This window comes from Poeciliopsis prolifica, unplaced genomic scaffold (genome assembly GCF_027474105.1).
Source record: "Poeciliopsis prolifica strain line A6 unplaced genomic scaffold, Auburn_PproV2 SCAFFOLD015, whole genome shotgun sequence".
Taxonomy (NCBI): Eukaryota; Metazoa; Chordata; class Actinopteri; order Cyprinodontiformes; family Poeciliidae; genus Poeciliopsis; species Poeciliopsis prolifica.
Genome location: NW_026562390.1, coordinates 4,732,609 through 4,753,412, shown reverse-complemented (window position 1 = coordinate 4,753,412; position 20,804 = coordinate 4,732,609). Strand labels below are relative to the sequence as shown.

Below are 20,804 nucleotides of genomic sequence, written 5' to 3'. Positions count from 1 at the left end.
CCAGGTTTTATTTTTTTTTGCTAGTGATTTTTACTCTACAGTAATGTGAAGGTGGTTATTTTAGAACTTCAAGGTTCTAAAATATTTATTTTTCTGATTTGATCCAGAAAGCAAAACAAACTATGACCATAAAACAGGTTGAACCTCAAAATATGTTGCAAGCTACAAACTCTTCACTATTTGAGAGAAAGAGCAACAAAATGAGGCAGAGTTTTCCCACCCGTGTTGGAGATGTCCTGGAGTTTGTAGTGACTTTCTCCCATTTGACAGATACAAAACGCAGCTTAGCAAAGGTTCAGCCATTCATGCTCTGGAAGATTAACTTTGAACTCCCACGTTTTCTTTCTTCCAGCTCGGCTGGAAGCTTGAGCGGATCTCGTTTATCATCCTTCCCCTTTCAACCACACGGCTTACTGGGGACAGCGGCCTCAGGACCGCAGCGTAGTGTCAGACTGTCACTACTCTTTTAAGGCGGCGCGGTGCAGAGCCGCTGGCTTCTCTGAGGCCTGAAATGTCCTGTCTGGCTCCACTAATCTTAGCTCCTTCTCAGATCGTAGATTTTCCAGGAAAAAACATCCTGCGATGCTCTCCGTCTTTCATTCTTTGTGAATCAGAGGCAATCTTTCACATCCTTTACTGAGGCATTCAGAGCAACTTGTGTTGAACTTTCTGACTAAAGACAAAAAAGAAGTTTAATAGATTTACTGTGGAAGATTTAAAAAAAAAAAGTCTGGTTCAACAATGAGTTTCTCCCTTCCCCAGGCTCCCCCTTCATCAACGCGATCATCCATAAGGGTTTTGATGAGCGACACGCCTACATCGGCGGCATGTTTGGGGCGGGGATCTACTTCGCAGAGAACTCCTCTAAAAGCAACCAGTATGTCTACGGGATCGGTGGCGGGACGGGGTGTCCCACTCACAAAGACCGCTCCTGCTACGTGTGTCACAGGTCGGCCCCTCCTCAGGACGGTCAACTCCTAATCAGAGAACTAAAGATTGAAGCACACTGGGTGGGGAATTTCATGTTTTTTTTTTTGTCCTTCTGCACGCGTCTGCAGACAGATGCTGTTCTGCCGGGTGACTCTGGGTAAATCGTTTCTTCAGTTCAGCGCCATGAAGATGGCGCACGCCCCCCCGGGTCACCACTCAGTCATAGGGCGACCCAGCGTCAACGGGCTGGCGTACGCCGAGTACGTCATCTACAGAGGGGAGCAGGTCAGTTTTTAAAAATTCAAAACTGAAAAATGATTCAGATTAAACACTTTTTTTTTAGCTATTACGTTGTTTGTACTAGTACTGTAAGTAACGATCGTGTTAGTAATCAATTATTCCGTGTAGTTTAACCACTTAAGCTTTTCTACCTGGTATCAGTAATACATTAAAAGAAGCGAATAAACAAATTCTTCATTACTTTTTTCAACTATAAACATAAACATTTTAGTGGTTAAAAGTCCAGTTCAATAGCATTCATTTGGTGAAATGAAACTGGATGAAGTTAAAACTACTGCCAACTGAGGAGTTTCGGGTGAAACATATTTAAAGACAAAAGTGTTTTTACCTTAAATGCAAAATGTACATTTAGCTTGATTACAGGCGAATTCTAAAATCACTAATGTATGCCAATATATATTAAGCACCAAATATTTTCAGTAATTTTTACTTCTACATCTAGAAAAGATTCGGTTTGTGCTGAAATGACGCAACATTCATGTTTTCTGTGTTCTTCAGGCTTACCCAGAGTACTTGATCACCTATCAGATCATGAAGCCTGACAGTCTGGCTGCGCCTGCTGCCACTGCGGAGCAGAAGTCCTAAAGGACCATCACAGCTGGAACTGAAGATGACCACAACAATTTCCTAAACGGACTGTAAGCAAAGGAGGGGAAAAACAGTTCACACCTGGACAGGAAGTCTCTGTAGGGGGGTGATGTGAATCCCTCAAAAGATGCTGAAAGAGCAAGCTGAGTCGGGCTTAACCTGTAAGTTCAGTCCAAAGTCAGCAGACGGCAGAAATCCATTCTTATTTAGTGTGATAATATGGAGGAGACGCACGTTGCTCAGCCGTTTTGCGGCTTAGTAAAAATCAAACAGACTGTTTATTGGTACCTGTATGCCGCTCATCCATTCTGTCCTCACAGCTTAATGGTTTGTTTTAACAGCCGGTCCTCTTTTGCTGTTTTGAATCATTCACAATGAGAAATTTAGCAAAGGTCATGCAGAGAGAAAAGAAATTCAGAGCGTTTAATCGAACATTTCCACCCTGCAGGACCGAACAAGACAGAAGAAGACAGCGTGAAATGAGTCTAAACAGAAATAACAAGAGCTGTAGACAAATGATACCCCGGGGGCGACAAGCCAAAGGCTAACGGGACACAGTCGGACCACAATCCAACGCTGCAGACGTTCCACTGCACTCTGTTAAAGGGACCAGCTTCGCTTTGTAGCAAGTCTTGGGATAAATCGGCTCTTTTACAGAGCAGCCAGAAAACATTAAACTCAAAAATATGAACACTAATAATAAAAACAACACTACATACAGTACTTTGCAAAAGTATCCTCAGCCATTGAGCTGTTGAGCAATTTCAGGTCATAACCACAACCCTCAGTGTATTTCATTGAGATTTTATTTTATAGACCAACAGGAAGTAGTTTGTTATTTTAAAGTGGAAGGGAAATTATCCAAGTTTTTTTAAAGTACGTTACTTGGTCTGTCTGTTCTCTAATGTTCCCCAAAAAACATTCCAGGTCTTTATGCACAGCTCTCTCAACATGAAGAGAGTTGCTTGCATTTGATTTTATTTTGAAGCATCAGGGTAAAGAGGGCTGAACTTAGCCGTTTTAGAGGACAGAAAATGTAGACTGGACTGTTATCCTCTATTACATGGTTGGAGTATCACAGAAATTTCTTTTGAAATTCATTGGAATTTGTAGCTGTACGATTTGTGATGTAAGAGAGTTTAACTGGTTTGAAGACTTTTGCAGAGTGCTGCATGTTTTTATTGTGTTTCTGCTCAATTTCTGGGCCAAATGTGAGAGTAGATGAGATTGTTGAGGTGTTGAGTGTTAAATCTCTCCTCTCTGTTCTTCGAATCACCTAAATAGTTCTGACTTTATCTATACGAATGTTTAGAAATGTAAAAATACACTTACTGCTGCCTTTCCAGACCTTAACTAATATTTACACACCAAGTGTCTTTAATTTGTTTATTCAACACAAATTAAAGACACTTCTGTGAAGCGTTGATTTAAAAAAAAATTCACTTTTTAAACTTTCAGTGCAATCACTTTAACATTCACAGTTTATGTCAGTGTAAACCACTTCAACATCCTAAACACCAGTAAGTGTTTGAACAGCAGTACTGGGATAGACCAGGTTTAATCAGTACAGCTAAAATTTGCTGTAAAATGCCAGAAACGCCCCAAAACCCAGAGGTGAAATTTTAACAAGTTTATTCCTTTCTTGAATGGATTTTAACTTTTTCTTTAAAAAAAACTTTAAGTTTGAGATGAAGAAACTGAATGTACCAGATTTAAAGATGGAAGATAAAAGGTGCCTCTCCTCAGTTACTCATTCAAATTCATATGTAAAGCTAGTTTTGTATCATTACTACTATTATTACTATTATTCTGTATCATGTATTGTCTCAGAGATGTTTTGAAAGGTGTGTTTGTTTACATGAACTTGCTGCCTTCTCGTCCCTTTCCTCTCTGGCTGTTATCTGTTGCTGCCACCCAGTGGCCGAACAGTGCAACCGCCCGCTTGTGCTAACGAGTGAAAGGGTACGCTTTTATTTTCAGTAGTTAAAATTCAGGAGGGCATTACTGTAAAGCTGTCAGGTGGTGGGTTAGTTGTAAATAGTGACGTTTTTCTCACTGTATTTCTCTGAGCCATTCAGATCACAGACTGAACGGATCGCTGGTGTTTATTTATGCCACAAGTTCTCAATAACATGAAGCAGAGGCTGACGCAGAGCCTCTGCGTTTTATATGTACACAATATGTACTGTCTATTTTATTTCCTGACCATATCCTCCTGTTGATCGCTGTTTTCTAATAATGACACAATTAAGAAAAGAGACTGCTGGTTTCACACATTTTTTTTAAAAATTACTGAAAAGTTTCTTTGCTCCGATGGGATTTCATTCATGTTTATACTAATTGTGTGTATGTTTTAGTTTTTTTTTTTTTTTCTTTGTTAGAAAGTAAAGTTCTCACTTCATTATTTGGCATTCCAACGCTTTGGGGAAAATCAGACAGTTTTCCTTTGACATTAATCCAGTGAGCAATGAGACGCTTTGACAAAATAAAAATTCAATTCATTACGGAAAATACCAGAACGTTAATCAACCTGTGGACAGAATAAATTGCCGCAAGAGAAAATGGGGGAAAAACTGAAAAGCATGAAATTAGGTTGGCATGAAAATGTCCATCTGATGAACACTGCACACATTAAGAGAAGAAGAAGAAGAAGAAGAAGAAGAAGAAGAAGAAGAAGATGAAGAAGAAGATTTTTTTTTTTTTTTGATTTTACCAATACATTTATTAAACAAATATATATACACAATTCACAATGTTTCTCTTTACATCAATAAAATCATTATAATAGTATTTTTTTATAAATTAGTTCGTTTCTCTCTGAGATGATGCATAGTGCGTTATCGCATCCCCACAAATCCAAAAACTTTTCCAAATTCCCGGTGGCCCTGTGGAAAGCAAACTCCAATCTCAATCTCGCCTTTATGTTCACTTTCCACAGGGTCACAGCATCCAACTGAGGTCCATCCTGCATCCTATCTCTTCGAGTGATATAAATAGCTAGTTTAGCTTCAGCCAATAAATAGTTTAAAAGCCGAGATCTAAAACTAGTTGCTTTACTATGAGGTACACCGTTAATAAATACTGCATTGGTAAAAGCATTTTAAAAAGACTAAAACAGTCGATAGAAAACTAAAAAAACCAGTTAAACGTGTACAATCTATAAAAACATGAAAAACACTCTCTGATAAGGTGCAAAAAGGACACTCATTTACAATATTATGATTGATGACCGATAAAAAAGCATTTGTGGCAATGGCGCCGTGGAGCACCCTCCACTGGAGGTCACCAGTCCTTTTTTTAATTGGCAGTTTATATAGCGTCCTCCATTGTATCGGCTGTCCTTTTAGCTTATCAGCCCACACGCTGACAGCTCTCCCCTGGAGTGTTTTCCTGTTTAGGATTTTTACACAGTTTTTGTACAGTGTCTTTGGTATTACCTTGCACAGGTCCATTTCCGAGTCCGTGTTCTTTAAAAGGGGACCACTGTCCTCTTCAAAGCCCGACTCAGGAGTACCTTTGGGAATGGATCCGTGTCTCTTGGTAGGCATTCCTTCTCTTTGTATGACTGCAGTAAATCCTTCTCCTCTGCAGCCAGTCTCTCCTTTACTTTCCCCAGGACACGTTCCATTGTTCTGGTGGACTTCATTTGACTGCAGCGGCAACCCCCTGGGCGTCTCCAAAATCCGCTCCAGAAAATTGGATCAGCCGCTTTAAAGTCACCAGTCCAGCTCTGCTCAAAGTCTCTGATAGTCCTAGGAACGTGTCTTTTTCGACGTCTAATCTTGCTCCGCAGACCAATGGTTCTTCTAAAAGCCAATGCAGAGAGTCATTCGTTTCCGATCTACGCAATTTAAAAAGAGCACACGATTTAAAAACGCTCTGATAAAATTGCGGAATCTCCCTTAACTTTAAAAGACTAAAATTTGTTAAAAACAGAGCAGCATCCAACTCCAATAAATTCACACGTCTCAAAATGCAGCTGGCCACATCTCTCCATACAGGAGATCCTGTCAAATATTTCTGTAAGAACTGCAATCTAAAAACAACCACTCTACTAGCCAGGTGGACAAGGCCCTGGCCCCCTCCTCTCTAGGTAAAAACAACACTGATTGCGGTACCCAATGATGGTTATTCCAAAAGAAATTCACCATTTCTGTTTGGATTTTAGCCAACAGCCTTGATGGCGGGTCTAACACAACAAGTTTATGCCATAGTTGTGAGGCAACCAGGTTATTTAACACCAGCACTCTTCTCGATAAGACATTTTGCCGTGTAGCCATTTCCATTTGGCAAGTTTATTTGTTATCTTTTGTTCTATGTTTCCCCAGTTCTTTTCTTCAAAGTCCTTTCCGCCTAAAAAAACACCAAGATATTTCAAGCCATCTTTCCTCCAAGTCATGCCCTTGGGGAGAGCCGGGAGTCCTTCAGCCCACTTGCCAACAGCCAGGGCCTCGCTCTTTTCCCAATTCACCTTGGCGGCAGACAACATGGAGAATTTCTGTATGATCTCGGTTAAAGCGCTGACGTCTCTTTGATCTTTAATAAAAACCACGAGATCGTCAGCATAGGCGGATAAAACCAATTTGTTGTTAAAACCAGGTAAAACCATGCCATGGATCTCTGAGCGCATTTTTGCAGGAGGGGTTCCAGGGAGAGTGCGTAGAGCATCCCCGAGAGCGCGCAGCCCTGTCGGACACCTCTACACACCCTAAAAGGAGCACACAGGCTACCGTTGATCTTCAGCACACTCTCAATGTCACTGTACAATACCTGGATCTTGGCGATAAAACCCTCGCTGAACCCGAACTTCCCCATAATTTTCCAGAGGAAGCCGTGTTCAACGGTCAAAAGCCTTTTCTTGATCTAGTGAAATCAAGCCAGTTTGTAAACCCAATGAACCGGAGACTTCCAAAACATCCCGAATTAGGTAGATATTATCTACCACAGACCTGCCGGGGACGCAATAGGTCTGATCCCGGTGGATGACCTGCTCCATGGCTCTTCCTAACCTTGTGGCTAGGGCCTTGGAGAGGATTTTATAGTCGGTGCAGAGAAGGACACGGGGCGCCAGTTCTTTATATCCTGCAGGTTCCCTTTCTTGGGCAGCAGGGCGATGACCGCCCTACGACAGGACAAGGGGAGCGAACCAGTGGCCAGACTTTCATTACACACCTCAAGCATGTCCTGGGCCAGAAGATCCCAGTAGGTCTTGAAAAACTCCACCGTGAGCCCATCAACACCCGGGACTTCTGGCCCTGCATGCCCAGGAGGGCTGTGTGGAGTTCTTGCATGCTCAGAGGGCGCTCCAACTCGCTGTTGGTCTCCTCAGAGACCTGAGGCAGTTTCCTCACAGAACTCCTCCATCAGTTCGTCGTTCTCCCTGTTCTCGCTTTGGAACAGTGAACGGTAGAAATCGACAGCCCTCCTCCTTATCTGCCCTGGTTCGCTCAGATGCTGCCCCGTGTCCGACAGCAACGAGTGGATCATTTTCCTCTGCCCGTGCTTCCTCTCCAGGCCAAAGAAAAAGCCAGAGGGAGCATCCATCTCTGCGATGTCTTGCATCCGGGATCTGACCAACGCGCCTTGGACTTTATTCTCCAGCAGGTTGGCCAAAGTTAGCCTTTTTGATTTGAGAGCTTCAATATGCTCTCGATTTCCTGTGGCGTCACTAAGTCGTTCTAGCTCCACTATGCTCATCTCCAGATCTCTGATAGATCCGGCAATGTCACAAGTGACATTGACAGTGTGCTGTTGACTCAGCAGTTTGATCTGGACCTTTCCATAGTCCCACCACTGTCTGATGGAGATAAAATCAGCCTTCGTTTGTCTAAAACCGTTCCAAAAATAAGTTAAAACCTCTTTAAAACTCTGATCGTAAGTCAAAGCAGAATTAAAATGCCAGTACGCGCTTCTAGGTAAAATGTTTCTGATAAAAACACTACCTAAAAGCAACGAATGATCCGTAAAAGCCACGGGTAAAATCTGGCATGTTTTAAACACGTTAAAATGGTGTTTAAAACAATAAAAACGATCTAAACGAGCTAAAGAGATTTTACCTTCCTTAATATGGGACCATGTGTACTGCCTGGAGCCTGCGTGCATCCTCCTCCATACGTCCACCAGGCCATGAGACGAGACCAGCTGCTTCAAGACATGTTGGGCTATCGGGTGCGGCTCTGCATGATTGCGGTCTAAAAACTCGTTCTCAGTGCAATTAAAATCCCCACCTATGAAAACATAATCTTCTGGCCCGCAATCACCTAGTCTTTCCCCAATTTTTTCATAAAAACGTTTCTTCTCTGCATTGGTAGTCGGAGCATAAATATTAATAAAAACCATGCTAAAAAAATCAAATTTTGTCTTTATTAAAAGACACCTCCCTTTTATAACGTGTTCGGTTTCAATAGCAATAGGGTAAAAGCTTTAGAAAAAAGAAAGCCTACCCCTGCACTCATAGATGTGCCATGACTTAATATGACCTCTCCCTTCCACTCTCTGCACCATTCCGTTTCTAATATGTGATCACTGTGTGTCTCTTGCAGAAAAATTACATCAATTTTCTTTTGTTTTAACATTTGATAAATTAATGCCCGTTTTTCAACCTCTCTGGCCCCATTTAAATTCAAAGATGCTATTTTAAAAGACTCCATCTTGTGTAAAAACTAAAACCAACCCACCAAACACTACAATAAATAATAAATAATCACTATACATCATTAAAATTGTTTTCTAACTTTTGACATTATCTTTTTTAACCTGTAAATTTCTGTGTCCGTAAAATCTGATTCTTCTTTGTGTCTGATGTGGTGTCTGGCAGAGAAATAAAACGTTCTTAAATTAGGGAAATATTTTTCTAATTTTACCCCCTTTAACCCTTTTGTTTGCCTTAAAAAGGTTGTAAAGGCTTCTGCTGGGTATCTCGGTTCTTTGTCCATTTTTGATACAGAGGCTTCGCTGGCGTCAGAGAACCAGCTCTCTGTATCACTGCTGTCTGACACCTCCCTCCTCTCTACAGTCAACTTGCTAGCTTGTTTGCTAGCTTTTGCAGCAGCCACTACATTCTGCCTTTTGCTGCGTCTCTTTGCCGGGACACTGGCTTCGAAGTCCATGTCTTCCTCTACCTCACCCGTTTCTCTCTCTGCTCCATCCCCTACCACCGACTCTACACTGCCTTTCCTTTTGCTTTGTCCTTCTGCCTGAGCTTCTCTTCCCTCACCTTCATACACTTGACACTCCTCATCGCCCCTCACATCTTCCAGATCCCTTTCCACACCGTCATTCACCTGCTCCACACTCTCACTCACACCACCATTCACCCCATCACCACACACCGCCATGCTCTCACCTTTTCCGACATTCCCACTCTTATCTCCGTCCTCCACTGACCCTTCATCAACATTCTCCGGTTCCCCCGCCGCAGCAGCGGGTTCCCCCGCCGCAGCAGCGGGTTCCCCCGCCGCAGCAGCGGGTTCCCCCGCCGCAGCAGCGGGTTCCCCCGCCGCAGCAGCGGGTTCCCCCGCCGCAGCAGCGGGTTCCCCCGCCGCAGCAGCGGGTTCCCCCGCCGCAGCAGCGGGTTCCCCCGCCGCAGCAGCGGGTTCCCCCGCCGCAGCAGCGGGTTCCCCCGCCGCAGCAGCGGGTTCCCCCGCCGCAGCAGCGGGTTCCCCCGCCGCAGCAGCAATAGCGGCCTCGCCATCTTGCCCAGCAGGGGGCTGCTTTTCCTCCGATACCGAAGCGGCTAGCCCGGCCCTGTCGGGACACATTTTTATAATGTGTCCCTCTTGTCCACAACCAAAGCACTTCATATTTGAAGTGGTTGCAAAAAGCACGTAGTCGAAGTCATCTAGTCTCACATGAAAACGTAAGTTTAGTTCCTCATCTTTTTTGTTTAGAAGCATGAACAGTTGTCTTCTATGAGAAACTACATGCTTCAATAAAGGTGATTTACACCCTGATGGTACCTTCTTAACAGGTGAAACCACCTTACCATGCCTCGATAGCTCCTTTACTAGAAATTCATCGCTAATGAACGGCGGTACATTCGATAGTGTCACCTTTTTTGCTGGTAGCGTTAACGGTGACACTTGCAGAAATAAGCCGTTGACGGACACGCCCGCCTCCACCAACTGTTGAGCTTGTTCGACTTTTTCCACAAATAAAACCACCGCCCCATTCATCCGTGCAGCCGACCGAATAGACCCGTGCCCAATCACCTCTCCAACCGCTAAACAAACTTCCTCCACGCTGCACGGAGAGCCGGCACCCACCTTGATGCCGTTCTTCCGTGTCAGCGTGGAGAAAGACCCACCACCAACACCCACCATTGTTGCCGTCAGACGCCGGCAAGCCAGGCACGCCCGACGGCCACACCCCGAACAAACGAACAAAAAACCCCTTAAAACGTGATACAACTAACACAAAATTACAATTAAACAAATAAAACTAGACACCCAGTGAAAAGACAGTAAGAAAAGATAAAGATATACAAACACGCTCTCTTTCACTCTCCTTCCGCTCTTCCTCACACAACCTCCTCTCACACGAAGAAGAAGAAGAAGAAGAAGAAGAAGAAGAAGAAGGCGGCTATGTAAACAAATCTTTTGTGTATCACCATGATGTCAGTCTAAAATTTAATTAGTTTTTGGTTCATACAGCATTTTTAATGACATTATTAAGCTGAGCATTGTTTCATTAAAAATTAGTAAAACTCCAGATGGGCCTTTTAATGGATGACTTGTCTGTAAAAACAGTTTTTATGACTAATTCCTGTTCGGTTTAAAGTCTCTTGCTGATTTTGTCTCTGCCAGCCATGTTTTTGTGTATATACTGGAGGGACTGTATTTGTGTGTGTGTGTGTGTTTGCAAAATAAATCAGTGTTCACTTTCTGGCTGCCCAAAGCATCAGATGAAATAACACATTTCCTTATCCGTTATGTCCGACCTGCTGTTGTACAAATGGTTGTACAGATCGAACGTGAAACTCAAAAACTCCTGTACAAAAGAAAATCATTAATAAAAAATAATTTTAACTTTATTTCACAGTGGAGGTTTCTCTTTTGTTTTTGTTTTTTGTTTTGTTACACAAAACAGTTGATAATTAAGAAAGAAAAAAAACATTTGTTGGAACAACAGCTGTACCAAAATGCAATTAGATGAGTCAGATATTTTAGTCTTGATAGGAAAATGTTTGCAATGAGATGGTTCTTTATACAAATCCGTGAATTTAACATCATTTAAACTGCGACCAAAACTTTTAAAGAAGTTGCAACATTTAACCTGAACTGCATCATGATATGTGTTTTTGTTCCTTTGCCATGCATGTTAGAAAAGGCTGAAGTTATGACAATTACATGTTTTTAACAGTGGGTGGCGCTGCTGGCTAACATTTACTCCAGAATCATCCAGGACTCAAAAATAATGGCTAATATTTCCAGTTTTTCAAAGGAAAACATTGTTTGTGTTAAATTGTTTTCCTTTTAATGTTTACTGTTTTTATTTTCTTACCAATCATTTCAGAATTAAGACTTCTAATAATTGTGGCAAGAGATACAAATCTGTACCTTATTGTCGCTGTTAAAATATTTTAATCTAAAATAAAATGACTGGAAGTTATGCAAGAAAAATCTGCAAAAAAGAAAAAAAAAAAAGATCACCAGGCATAATTATCTTTGTGTTTGTCTGACTGCCAACATTACTGATAAACTATTTGCAGCATTTTTATTACTTAAATGCCATCATGGATGCCTGCATTATTTTTTTATAAAATAATAATTTAAAAAAATGGAATAAAACAAAACACTTACTTTCAAGTTATGTAAGAACATTATTTATTCAACAGTAGATCTTCAGTAATAAATAAATGCACAGGTCATTCATTCCACAATGAAACTGAGGGAAACATGTTTCCATTTGAAGGGTCGATATTGCCATGGTCAACCGGAGAGAGAGAGAGGGATGCAGATGGGACTGAACACAGAGAGGCATATTAAGACGTACAGATACAAACTACACACATCTGTACAAAGTATTGCATTTTTCATCCTCTGGCTCCCTTTTGGTTCATCTCTCAGAACAAAGATCGACTCGGTCCGGAATCACCAACGATGTGCAAATCAACCCATAAAATTACAAATACAGTATTGCATCACTTCAAAGTGCTACACAGAGAGAAAGAGGTGCTGACAATCTTTTAAAAAAAAAGTGTAGAAACCTTAAACATGTTTGTGAGTCTGTATGGGGTTCAGGTTTGAGTATTAGTATAAAAATGAACTTTTTTGCCTTTATTGGTCTAACACAGTGTTCATCTTAGCCTGAAACTAGCAATGCAGGAGTGCCCACAAATTGTGATGTAATGATGTATATAGTTTTTGTGCTTGACTGGTTTTGAAGTACAACAGTAAATTCCTGATTGTGTTTTTCTATGTATGTAAAAGTGCTTGTTTTGGGTGATTTAATACCATTAATTATTTATTAATTGCATTAATAAATAGTAATTTTCTATGTAGATGAGAAATAGGCATGGGTCGGGTACCAATTTTAATTGATGACAAAGATAGAATTTAAAAACTTGTAAAATATTTTCCATGCAAAGTTCTTTATCGAGAGATGCCAATGCAAAATGGAAAGAGTAGTGACCATCCCCAACCTGTTTCTGTTCACTTCCTATGAAGATTCAACACTTGCACCTCATTTGCAAGAAAGCTAAACTCCTCTGTTTTGAAGGAACGCCACTCATAATTTATTAAGAATCAAAAGCTGATATTTTACAAAGTAAACAAACTGATCTGGATAAAGATAAATTAAACCTGTGTAAGAATTGTACCAGTTGATCAGCAAAGATCAATTGAAGTTTGAGGCTAGCTTTGCTAGCATGCTTTTAGTAGCTGGCTAGCTGTTATTTTGCTGTTACAATTAGACTTTAAAACTAATCTAAACATTTTACAAACATCACAAATTCAATCCTGAAGTTTACTGAAGTTAATGAATTTTAACACTATTTCTTTTTTTTTTTTTTTGGATCGTCTACCGAAACCTTGACTGTGAGAATTTCCTACCGGCCCATGCCTATTGAGGATATTCAGGGATCTGCCAAGCATTCATCAGTCTACTGTCAAAACAGAAAATAAATGCCAAATAAACAAAAAACCTACTGGGGGAACCTTAATGAACAAGGCACAAACATCTTAATGGACCGTCCACTGACACCAATGCTTATTTTTGCTTTTTATCTGGAAAACCATTTTCAAGGCACCAAGCAGGAGCCACTTTGTTCTTCATGTCAAATCACTGTAAGAGATACAAGCACTGCTCAGAAGAAGTGAAACCCAGTTTGTTTTAACTCAGGGGGAAATGTGAATAGTTTTCTGCACGCGTGTTTAAAAAGGAATGGTTCTTAAACATATTGTCTTCCAGGGAGTTTCATCTAAAAAGAGAATCCCAACATTTCTGTAAAATATCCCCAAAATCTTTTTCATTCTCCCTGTCAGAAAACATCTCTTTCCAGAAATCTCAGCCCTTTTTGCCTAAAGATATTTATATATGATGCAGAAGGGCTTTTCTGTGGTGTCAGGGGTTTCCCAGTCCATTTACAAGGGGCCCCAGCCTTTTTATTTGGCGTCTAGTTCTATTTATTTTTAACCTCCTCAGCAAGATGACGAAGAGCAGAGAAGGAAAAAAAAAGAGGGAGGGGGACAAGTCTGACATGAGAGGCAGAAATGAGAGGATGAGGAGGAGGGAGGAAGCACAAAGGGATGAAAAGGGAGATGAGAGGAGAGGAAGAGGAGGTGTGAAGGGCAGGAAGCTCCGGTCGGATCCCCGGCAGAACACCTGTCACTGAAGAGGCTCCTGCTTTCTGTCACCCTCTTTTTTTTCCCCTCCCTCTTTCCATCTCCATCCATCTCCTTTGTCCGGCGACAGGAGGGACACCCGAGGAGGAAAGAGGGAGTGCTTAAAATTCCCCCCTTCCTTCCTGTGTCCATCTCCTCTCCTAAAGACCTCGTCTCCATAGAAACAAGCTATCTTCATACTGAGCTTATTCAGTCGGCAGGCATGAACGTGTGCGTGGGAGCGAGGGGAAGATAGGTCCGCTGGCCTCACCGTGTTCGCTTTCTGTGAGTGTGAGTGTGTGTGTCAGTGTTCCTCTGTGCATGTTGGAAGAGAAGTGTGTCTTTGAATTGAAGTCAGTCCAACACTCTGCGAGAATGACGAACAAGTCTAGAAAAGACCTTTCATTTTTTTTGGTCAACTGGAATAAGTCTCTCGTGAAAACTGACTGAGTGTTGGCTGGTTTGTGAAATTAAAAAAGAAGAAAGGAAAAAAAAAAAAAAAAAAAGGTCCTTTTCAGGCACCGTGACGCTTCTTGCCTCCGTGTCATGGAAGTATGGAGACGCCGCAGAGGTCAGTGACACCGAGAGCTCCTCCTCCGGCCCAGTCTGCTCTCACTTTGAGTCAGGATGTGGGGTAAAGCTGTCCATTAGCAGCCGGGTGAGGTCGTGATGGGGCTGTGGTGCAGGTAGGCCGGGTTCACCACCGACACCGGGAAGTTGAAGATGAACGGAGACGTGGGCGTGACGGCCGTCGAGCCGTTGGCCACCGTGGACTTGGGTCCGAGCAACGGGCTCGCCGTGGCCGCGGCTTCGGCGGCGCAGGACGTGGCGAGGACCTGGGACTCGAACTGCAGCAGCTGGCCCATGAAGCTGAAGTTGGGCGAGATGATGCTGCGGCGGCGGCGCACGAACTCGAAGGCTTCGTCCAGACGCACCCGCTTCCTCTTCATCAGGTACGCCAGGCAGATGGTGGCGGAGCGGGAGATGCCTGCTTGACAATGGACCAGCACTCGTCCACTTGAGTCTCTCACTGAATCTGGGGGAACAGACGAATCACAATTCAGACGTCTGCTAATAATGACAGCAATTAAATCTCCAACCAAAACATATGTTGACACAAGGCCCAGGGTTTTTTCCTGTTTTGAAATACAGTTATTTGGAAAAGTACAGATCTCTTCTTTGGAAGGATGGGCAACATGGATTTAAAAGTTTATCCCGATATTTATTGCTATATTGTGATAGCAATAAAAGTGACGACTATTTAACAATCATAGCCCCACAAACACAGATAATGTTCTTGAAAAAGGTCATGCATTTCTTTAGGATACCAATCACATCAATAAGTATAATTTATATCATTTATAAACCTCATACTGTTAACTGTATTTTCAAATTTGTTAGTATTTATTGATGCTTTCATTGAACAAGTGGTAGAATGATTAATCCTGACAACAAGTATAGCTTTGAGGGAATTTCAAACATCATTAATTGGAATTTATCATGATAGCGATTCATCAAGATTCTTAACATGATATGAAATTTATCACGGTAAACAATATGATAAATATTGACCACTCTTATTTCTTTGTTTTGCTTTTTTTCCTCATGCTTAATTAGTTGTTTAGGAAAATCAAATAGATTTTAATATCAGAAAGACAACAAGGTTAAAAGTTATTTTTTTTAGTTTTTAAGGGGAAAAGATTTCCAACTCAAGCCCAGTGTCAATACAACTGACTCCTTTAAATATCTAATGTCTCTGCTTTTTCAATACATTTTTCCACAAAATAAATCTCTTAGTAAATACTTAGTTAACAAATATAAAAGTAAATGTGTATTGTGTATTAAAATAAGTCATTCTTTGAAACCTCCAACCTTTTCCTCGCCCTTTATGAGCATTATTTTTACACCCAGCAAGTCGCTTCTGTCACACCAGATGTACAGTGACGCCTCACCCAAAAACCGCTTTCGTTTTTCTCTCCTACGCACTTTCATGCCTCTGTGTGCTCTCAAACCGATAACTAACCTCAAAGTGAGAACGCTGCAAATCACATCTACAGTAACTGAAACACACAAGTGCAAAATATGAATCATTCTGTCTTTCACACTTCCTCCTCTGGCCTATTTATGGCTCCCTCTCAGTGTGCGTTCACGCTCTAACTTTCACATGAAAAAAAAAATTAAAGATTTAAGTAATGGTTTGATGACAGGATTTACAAGAACTAGATTTTTCATCTTGCGCAGCTGAATGCACAAAGTCTGAACCGTAAAGTAGTTATTTATTTTTGCAGTACTTCTCAAGAATTTTCTCAATTTTTCACAGACAAATCAGACAAGAGCTGGACTGGCATTGAGATTCTCTAATCGTTAATACTTTGCCCTAATTTGTCTCTTTAACAGACACTCTCATACAGACAGATTGAAAGCTAACTCCAGCATCGAGTTTGTTCGTTTGTTCACTCGGTAACACCGGATGAGTCAGACTCTAGTCCCACAGCAGCTAACTATGACGCATACCAGCAACCTTCACCTGCACACACACGCATAGACATCAGAGCCCATGCTAACACCAACTCGCCAATACGCAAAGTAAAAGCACACTTGAATGCACTCAAAAACAAAAATGAGTAACAAGCGCTGCAAAAACATTTTACCAAGTGTGTTTGTTCTAGTGCGCGGTGCAGATATTTTAGGACACTCAAAATAAGACAAAAATAACTTATTGGGAAGATGTAGGATGTTGTCCTAATTCAATAATTCCTTAATATTGTTGAAAATTGCTATTTCCATCAATTTGTGTGCAACTCAAACAGCACAAAGCAAAACATGAACATTGCAGCCCGTCATGTTATGCAAGCACACTCCCGTCAGACACTGACCTATGAACTCGATGGCCTCCAGGAACCAGCAGCTGATGTCTTCTTTGTGGTTGTCCTCCACTGGGATGCACTTGTACTGATAAGTGCCCTCAAAGTGGTTGGGACAGTCGGCCGACACGTTCAGCAGGGCGGAGATTCCGACGCTGTCCAGGACCTCCTTCTTGGAGGCGTGAAGGGCGCTGCCAAGGTAGAGGAAGGGCAGGATCTCGACGGGGCCCCCCTGGAGACACCAACATGAGGAAGATCTTCACTAGCCATCCCTGAATTAGTAATAAATGTCTCATGTCGGAGAGAACCGAGCATTCGCATAGGCCCAGTGACTTGACTACAGCTTTATATTTTCTAAACCGCATTAACAGAGCTTCTTATTAGATAGAAATGGGCTTATTTTGTGTGTGAGAAACGCAGTCGAACTGTTTAGGTTGTATATTTATGAGTCATGGCGATCCCCGGATGAAGCCACATAATTCAACTGAAATACCAACATGTTTTTAATGTGGTTTCACAGCACTTTGCTGCTCTGAGAAGAACATGTCTGCAGCTGCTCCTCTGTAAGCAAAAGCGTCTCAGTGCCATGTGCAATAACAGGCAGGTAGCTAACGCACATATTATGAATAATCATAAAACCTCCTTGAGAATGTAAAAAGGTTGTTTTTGCTTTGACTTGTTTGAAAAATTTGACTTGTCAATCAGACATTAAATGTGATGTTGGCTTCCATCAATATGAAAACTTCTTCCTCACTTATATTTCTGAGCCCCTTATGAACATATTACCTAATGAACATGGAGCCCCCCTTTTACCGGACCTGAGACGTCAACGGATCAGCAGCCGTCCATACCGGCAGTACAGCTTATTGACAAAAAGCTCTGTCTGTTTATGTCACTGCTGCTGACGAATTCGGTACTGACACAGAGTCAGGAAATGATCAATATGGCTGAGAGATGCGGAGTGGGGAGGGGCAGAGTGGGCTGCATCGCTCTCGGCCACTCACTCCATCGTATTTGCCACAGGAAGTTGCATCCTTCTCTTAAACTAATAAGCAAAAAAATGCACCTGACAGGACAATGGAGTGATTTTCTTGGAGAACGCAGACATGCACACAGAAGCTGGGTTGTCTAAGTCTGTTGGCCTCGTGAATTCCAGGGGAATTAAACCCAAAGCACATGTGACTGCGAGAGTTGCGTAAAATCCACAGGCTCAAACAAACAGATCACTGTCCAACAAAAAAACAAGGCCAGCTAGGTCACAGGAAGTCACTGAGAGCTGAATCGATGCCGAACTTTCAGCCCACTCCATTAGGTGACTTTTTTAAAGCATTCTAATCAATTTAAAGTTGCCCCAAGACTGGTGAAAGTATGGAAGTTAGTATAAAACATGAGGCCTTCAATAAAGCACTCATAACCCTGGGATCTGTCTGAAAGAAGGTATGGGCCTGCCTGACACTCTCACAGCAGAATGACCTGAATTAAAAACACCACAAAAAAACAACAATGATTCAGGCTTCTGCTAAACTGGTAACAGATTTGATTTATTACAGTTAGAATAATGTGATTTGTAACATTTATTTATTTTTTTTTTATTTGTATACTTAAGCAAAATATGTAATGATAACATGCTAAATTCGGTAGCAACTTTGGTGGAAGACAAATATATCTTTATCAATATTTCCGGTCATGTAAAACAACTACAGTCTGAAACCTAATCACTCTTAAGGAGGTTATGTGTGTTTATGAGCTGAAAGCAGGTTATTGAAGAGCAAATTCACCATAAGAACATCAAAAAGAAAAACACATTTAGCACAATAACCAGCTGAAAACATTATTACATTTTCCAAGTAGTCATTCTAAGGAGTGTTTTCATAAAAACAAGTGTAACCATATGTGCTGTTAGGACATTAAAATGTTGCGAGAAAAAAAAAATAAGTCAAACAAATAAAGTGGATATAAAACTTGCGATTGTGAAAATGAACAAAATATAGAAAATCCAATCAAACTTTGAAAATATTAGAGCCAAATTGATAAGAATGTGATAACTGATGATTATTGTCAAATGAGCTCACCTAAACTAAAAGCAAAACTACCACGAAATGTTTTCAGTTTTCTTTTAAATGATATTATTTCAACAGATCATTGTTCGGTTTTGGTTAGAAACACTGACACATGAAGTCATGTTATACATTTCTGATATTTTAAATATTTGAGGAAATATCACAGTGACACCTTACAAAAGTAAATATTTTCAATGTGCTCAAGGTTTTTTTTTAGTTTCTTAATGTAGAGGGTGAAGGTTTTACCTGATCGTTGTGCGGTGTCCCACAGGATGAGCAGGAGTCGATGCTGGACTGGCTGGTGAAGGACGGCAATGATTTGTTTTTTAAGCAAAACTCGGGATACTCTGCATAAAATCTATCATATCCCCCTGGAAACAAACAAGAAGAAGACAAAAAATATATTATTAACCATCATGTTAATGTCTGATGAACACATTTACAGATAATGAAGATATGCAAACTGAATGTGCATCTTTCAACTGATTGAAAACATTTCCTTCCAAAGGGAATAGTCAACTGCAGTCTGACCACAGCGGCTTGTGTCAAACCGTATTAACCGTGATGTGTCATGTTCACCAGCCGCTCAGACTCTTGAGCTTCAAGCCGTCTGCATCATTAGGATGCTGGCACACACACACACACACACACACACATACAAAAAAAAAGACGATGCGCCACGGCTTGCAGCAGCTTCTGCTTTCAGAATATACAACAGACAATCTGACTTTCCAATTTTTTCCATTTTTTAAAAAATGATCATCATTCTTTTCAATTTGTCCCTTTTCACTCCCCACGGAGGAATCCTTGTGAAATAATACAGGCTGTGCAGAGCCTGTATTATTTTCATGTGGCTTCAACACTTCAGCATTACCTCATCCACTCAGCCACTGAGCTGTGAACAATTGACTATATAAATATATATATACATATGGATGTTTCCATATTACCTGACAATGTGAAATAATTGTGATAACTGTGCACATTATTATTATTATTATTATTATTATTATTATTGTTGTTGTTGTTGTAGTTGTTATTTTAATCATCATTATTATTGTTGTTATTTTAATCATTATTATTGTTGTTGTTATTTTAATCATTATTATTATTATTATTACTAATTTATTGATTGATTGATTTACAGTAGTCAGTAGTCAGTGAGTGAGTAAAGGTGGGTTAATGGGAGCTATTTTACCTTTCAGCAGGTACACCAGTGTTCCCTGGGAGTCCCTGAACAGCGCGTTGAGCACCAGGGTCACCGTGCTGTCTTCCTTCACCGAGTCCGAGTCCGGCGTCCTCTCGTCGTACAGCACCACGACGGAGTACATCCCGGAGCGCAGGCGGCCCCGCACCTCCTCGTCCCCGGCCAGGACCTGGTCCAGGCTCAGCGCGGAGCCCTTCGCCCGCCTCCGAACGATGGTGTTGCAGCGCGCGTTGACGGAGCCTCGGATGTGCCCGGCGCTGAAGGCGAGGAAGGAGCGGCAGTCCAGCACCAAGCACCGGCCGCCGTCGTCCTTCAGGAGCCGCTTCAGCACCGTGCAGTCCATCTCGCCCAAGTCTTCCATGGCTCCACGACGCAGATTGTGTGTGTCAGGGGTTTTGGGGGGTTTCGCTGATATTTATCTCTTCGCCTTCCGAAGCTGAAGAAAGCTCGCGCACGGATTCTGTGCTGGATTTCCCCCTCGCGCCTCTTCTATCTGCGCATCACCGAATCCATTCAGCTTCTTGTTTCCTCCTCTGTGTGTGTCTACCCTAAGAACTCTCCTTTCTTGTTTTTCTTTTTTTTTTTTTTTATGAATGGGCATATCGCGTCACGGCGGAGGTGACGTCAACCAGCAGCAGCCAATCACAGAGCCTTCGTTGATTCATTGAAAAAAAAAAAAGCAAGAAGACATCAATGAAACTGAAGGCGACAGTGAAACACCAGAAGCTGTTAAACTCTTAAAAAAAAACTGAATGGAAATCAGCTGATAAAGTTGCATGTCCCTCAGTCCCAAATGTCACAATAACTTTATTCAATATTGTTTGTCACAGACTCATCAAAGGAAAATGTAATGATCTAATTGTTTTGCAAAAATGAAACTTAGGTTAGGAAAAAAAAATCTTATGTATCCTGACAAAATTAAATTAAGAACCTTCCCATATGCGTCTCATACCACACTTCATGGCATTGAAGATAAAAACAAAAAACTAATGATTTACTTTTTCAAAACATTACTTTTTAAAACTTGTTTTAA

At 41.5% G+C, this 20,804-nt stretch overlaps 2 protein-coding genes across 2 annotated transcripts in view; one reads left to right on the top strand and one right to left on the bottom strand.

Annotated features, from left to right (window-relative positions):
- The window catches only part of tnksa (tankyrase, TRF1-interacting ankyrin-related ADP-ribose polymerase a), a 76,031-nt gene extending 71,150 nt beyond the window's left edge, over positions 1-4,881 (top strand). The window contains exons 27-29 of the mRNA XM_055040109.1: positions 763-949; positions 1,059-1,215; positions 1,729-4,881. Of these exons, the coding sequence (XP_054896084.1) occupies positions 763-949; positions 1,059-1,215; positions 1,729-1,815 (431 nt within the window). The 3' untranslated portion in view covers positions 1,816-4,881. The remainder of the gene's footprint in view (positions 1-762; positions 950-1,058; positions 1,216-1,728) is intronic.
- A 6,737-nt stretch (positions 4,882-11,618) lies between these two features.
- Positions 11,619-20,329, bottom strand: dusp4 (dual specificity phosphatase 4). Its single transcript, XM_055040484.1, has 4 exons — positions 19,763-20,329; positions 18,811-18,935; positions 16,517-16,736; positions 11,619-14,676 (listed from the first exon to the last, which is right to left on the bottom strand). Exons 1-4 carry the CDS (start codon positions 20,130-20,132, stop codon positions 14,288-14,290), a joined length of 1,104 nt encoding a protein of 367 aa, XP_054896459.1. The 5' UTR covers positions 20,133-20,329; the 3' UTR covers positions 11,619-14,287.
- Positions 20,330-20,804: the final 475 nt, after the last annotated feature.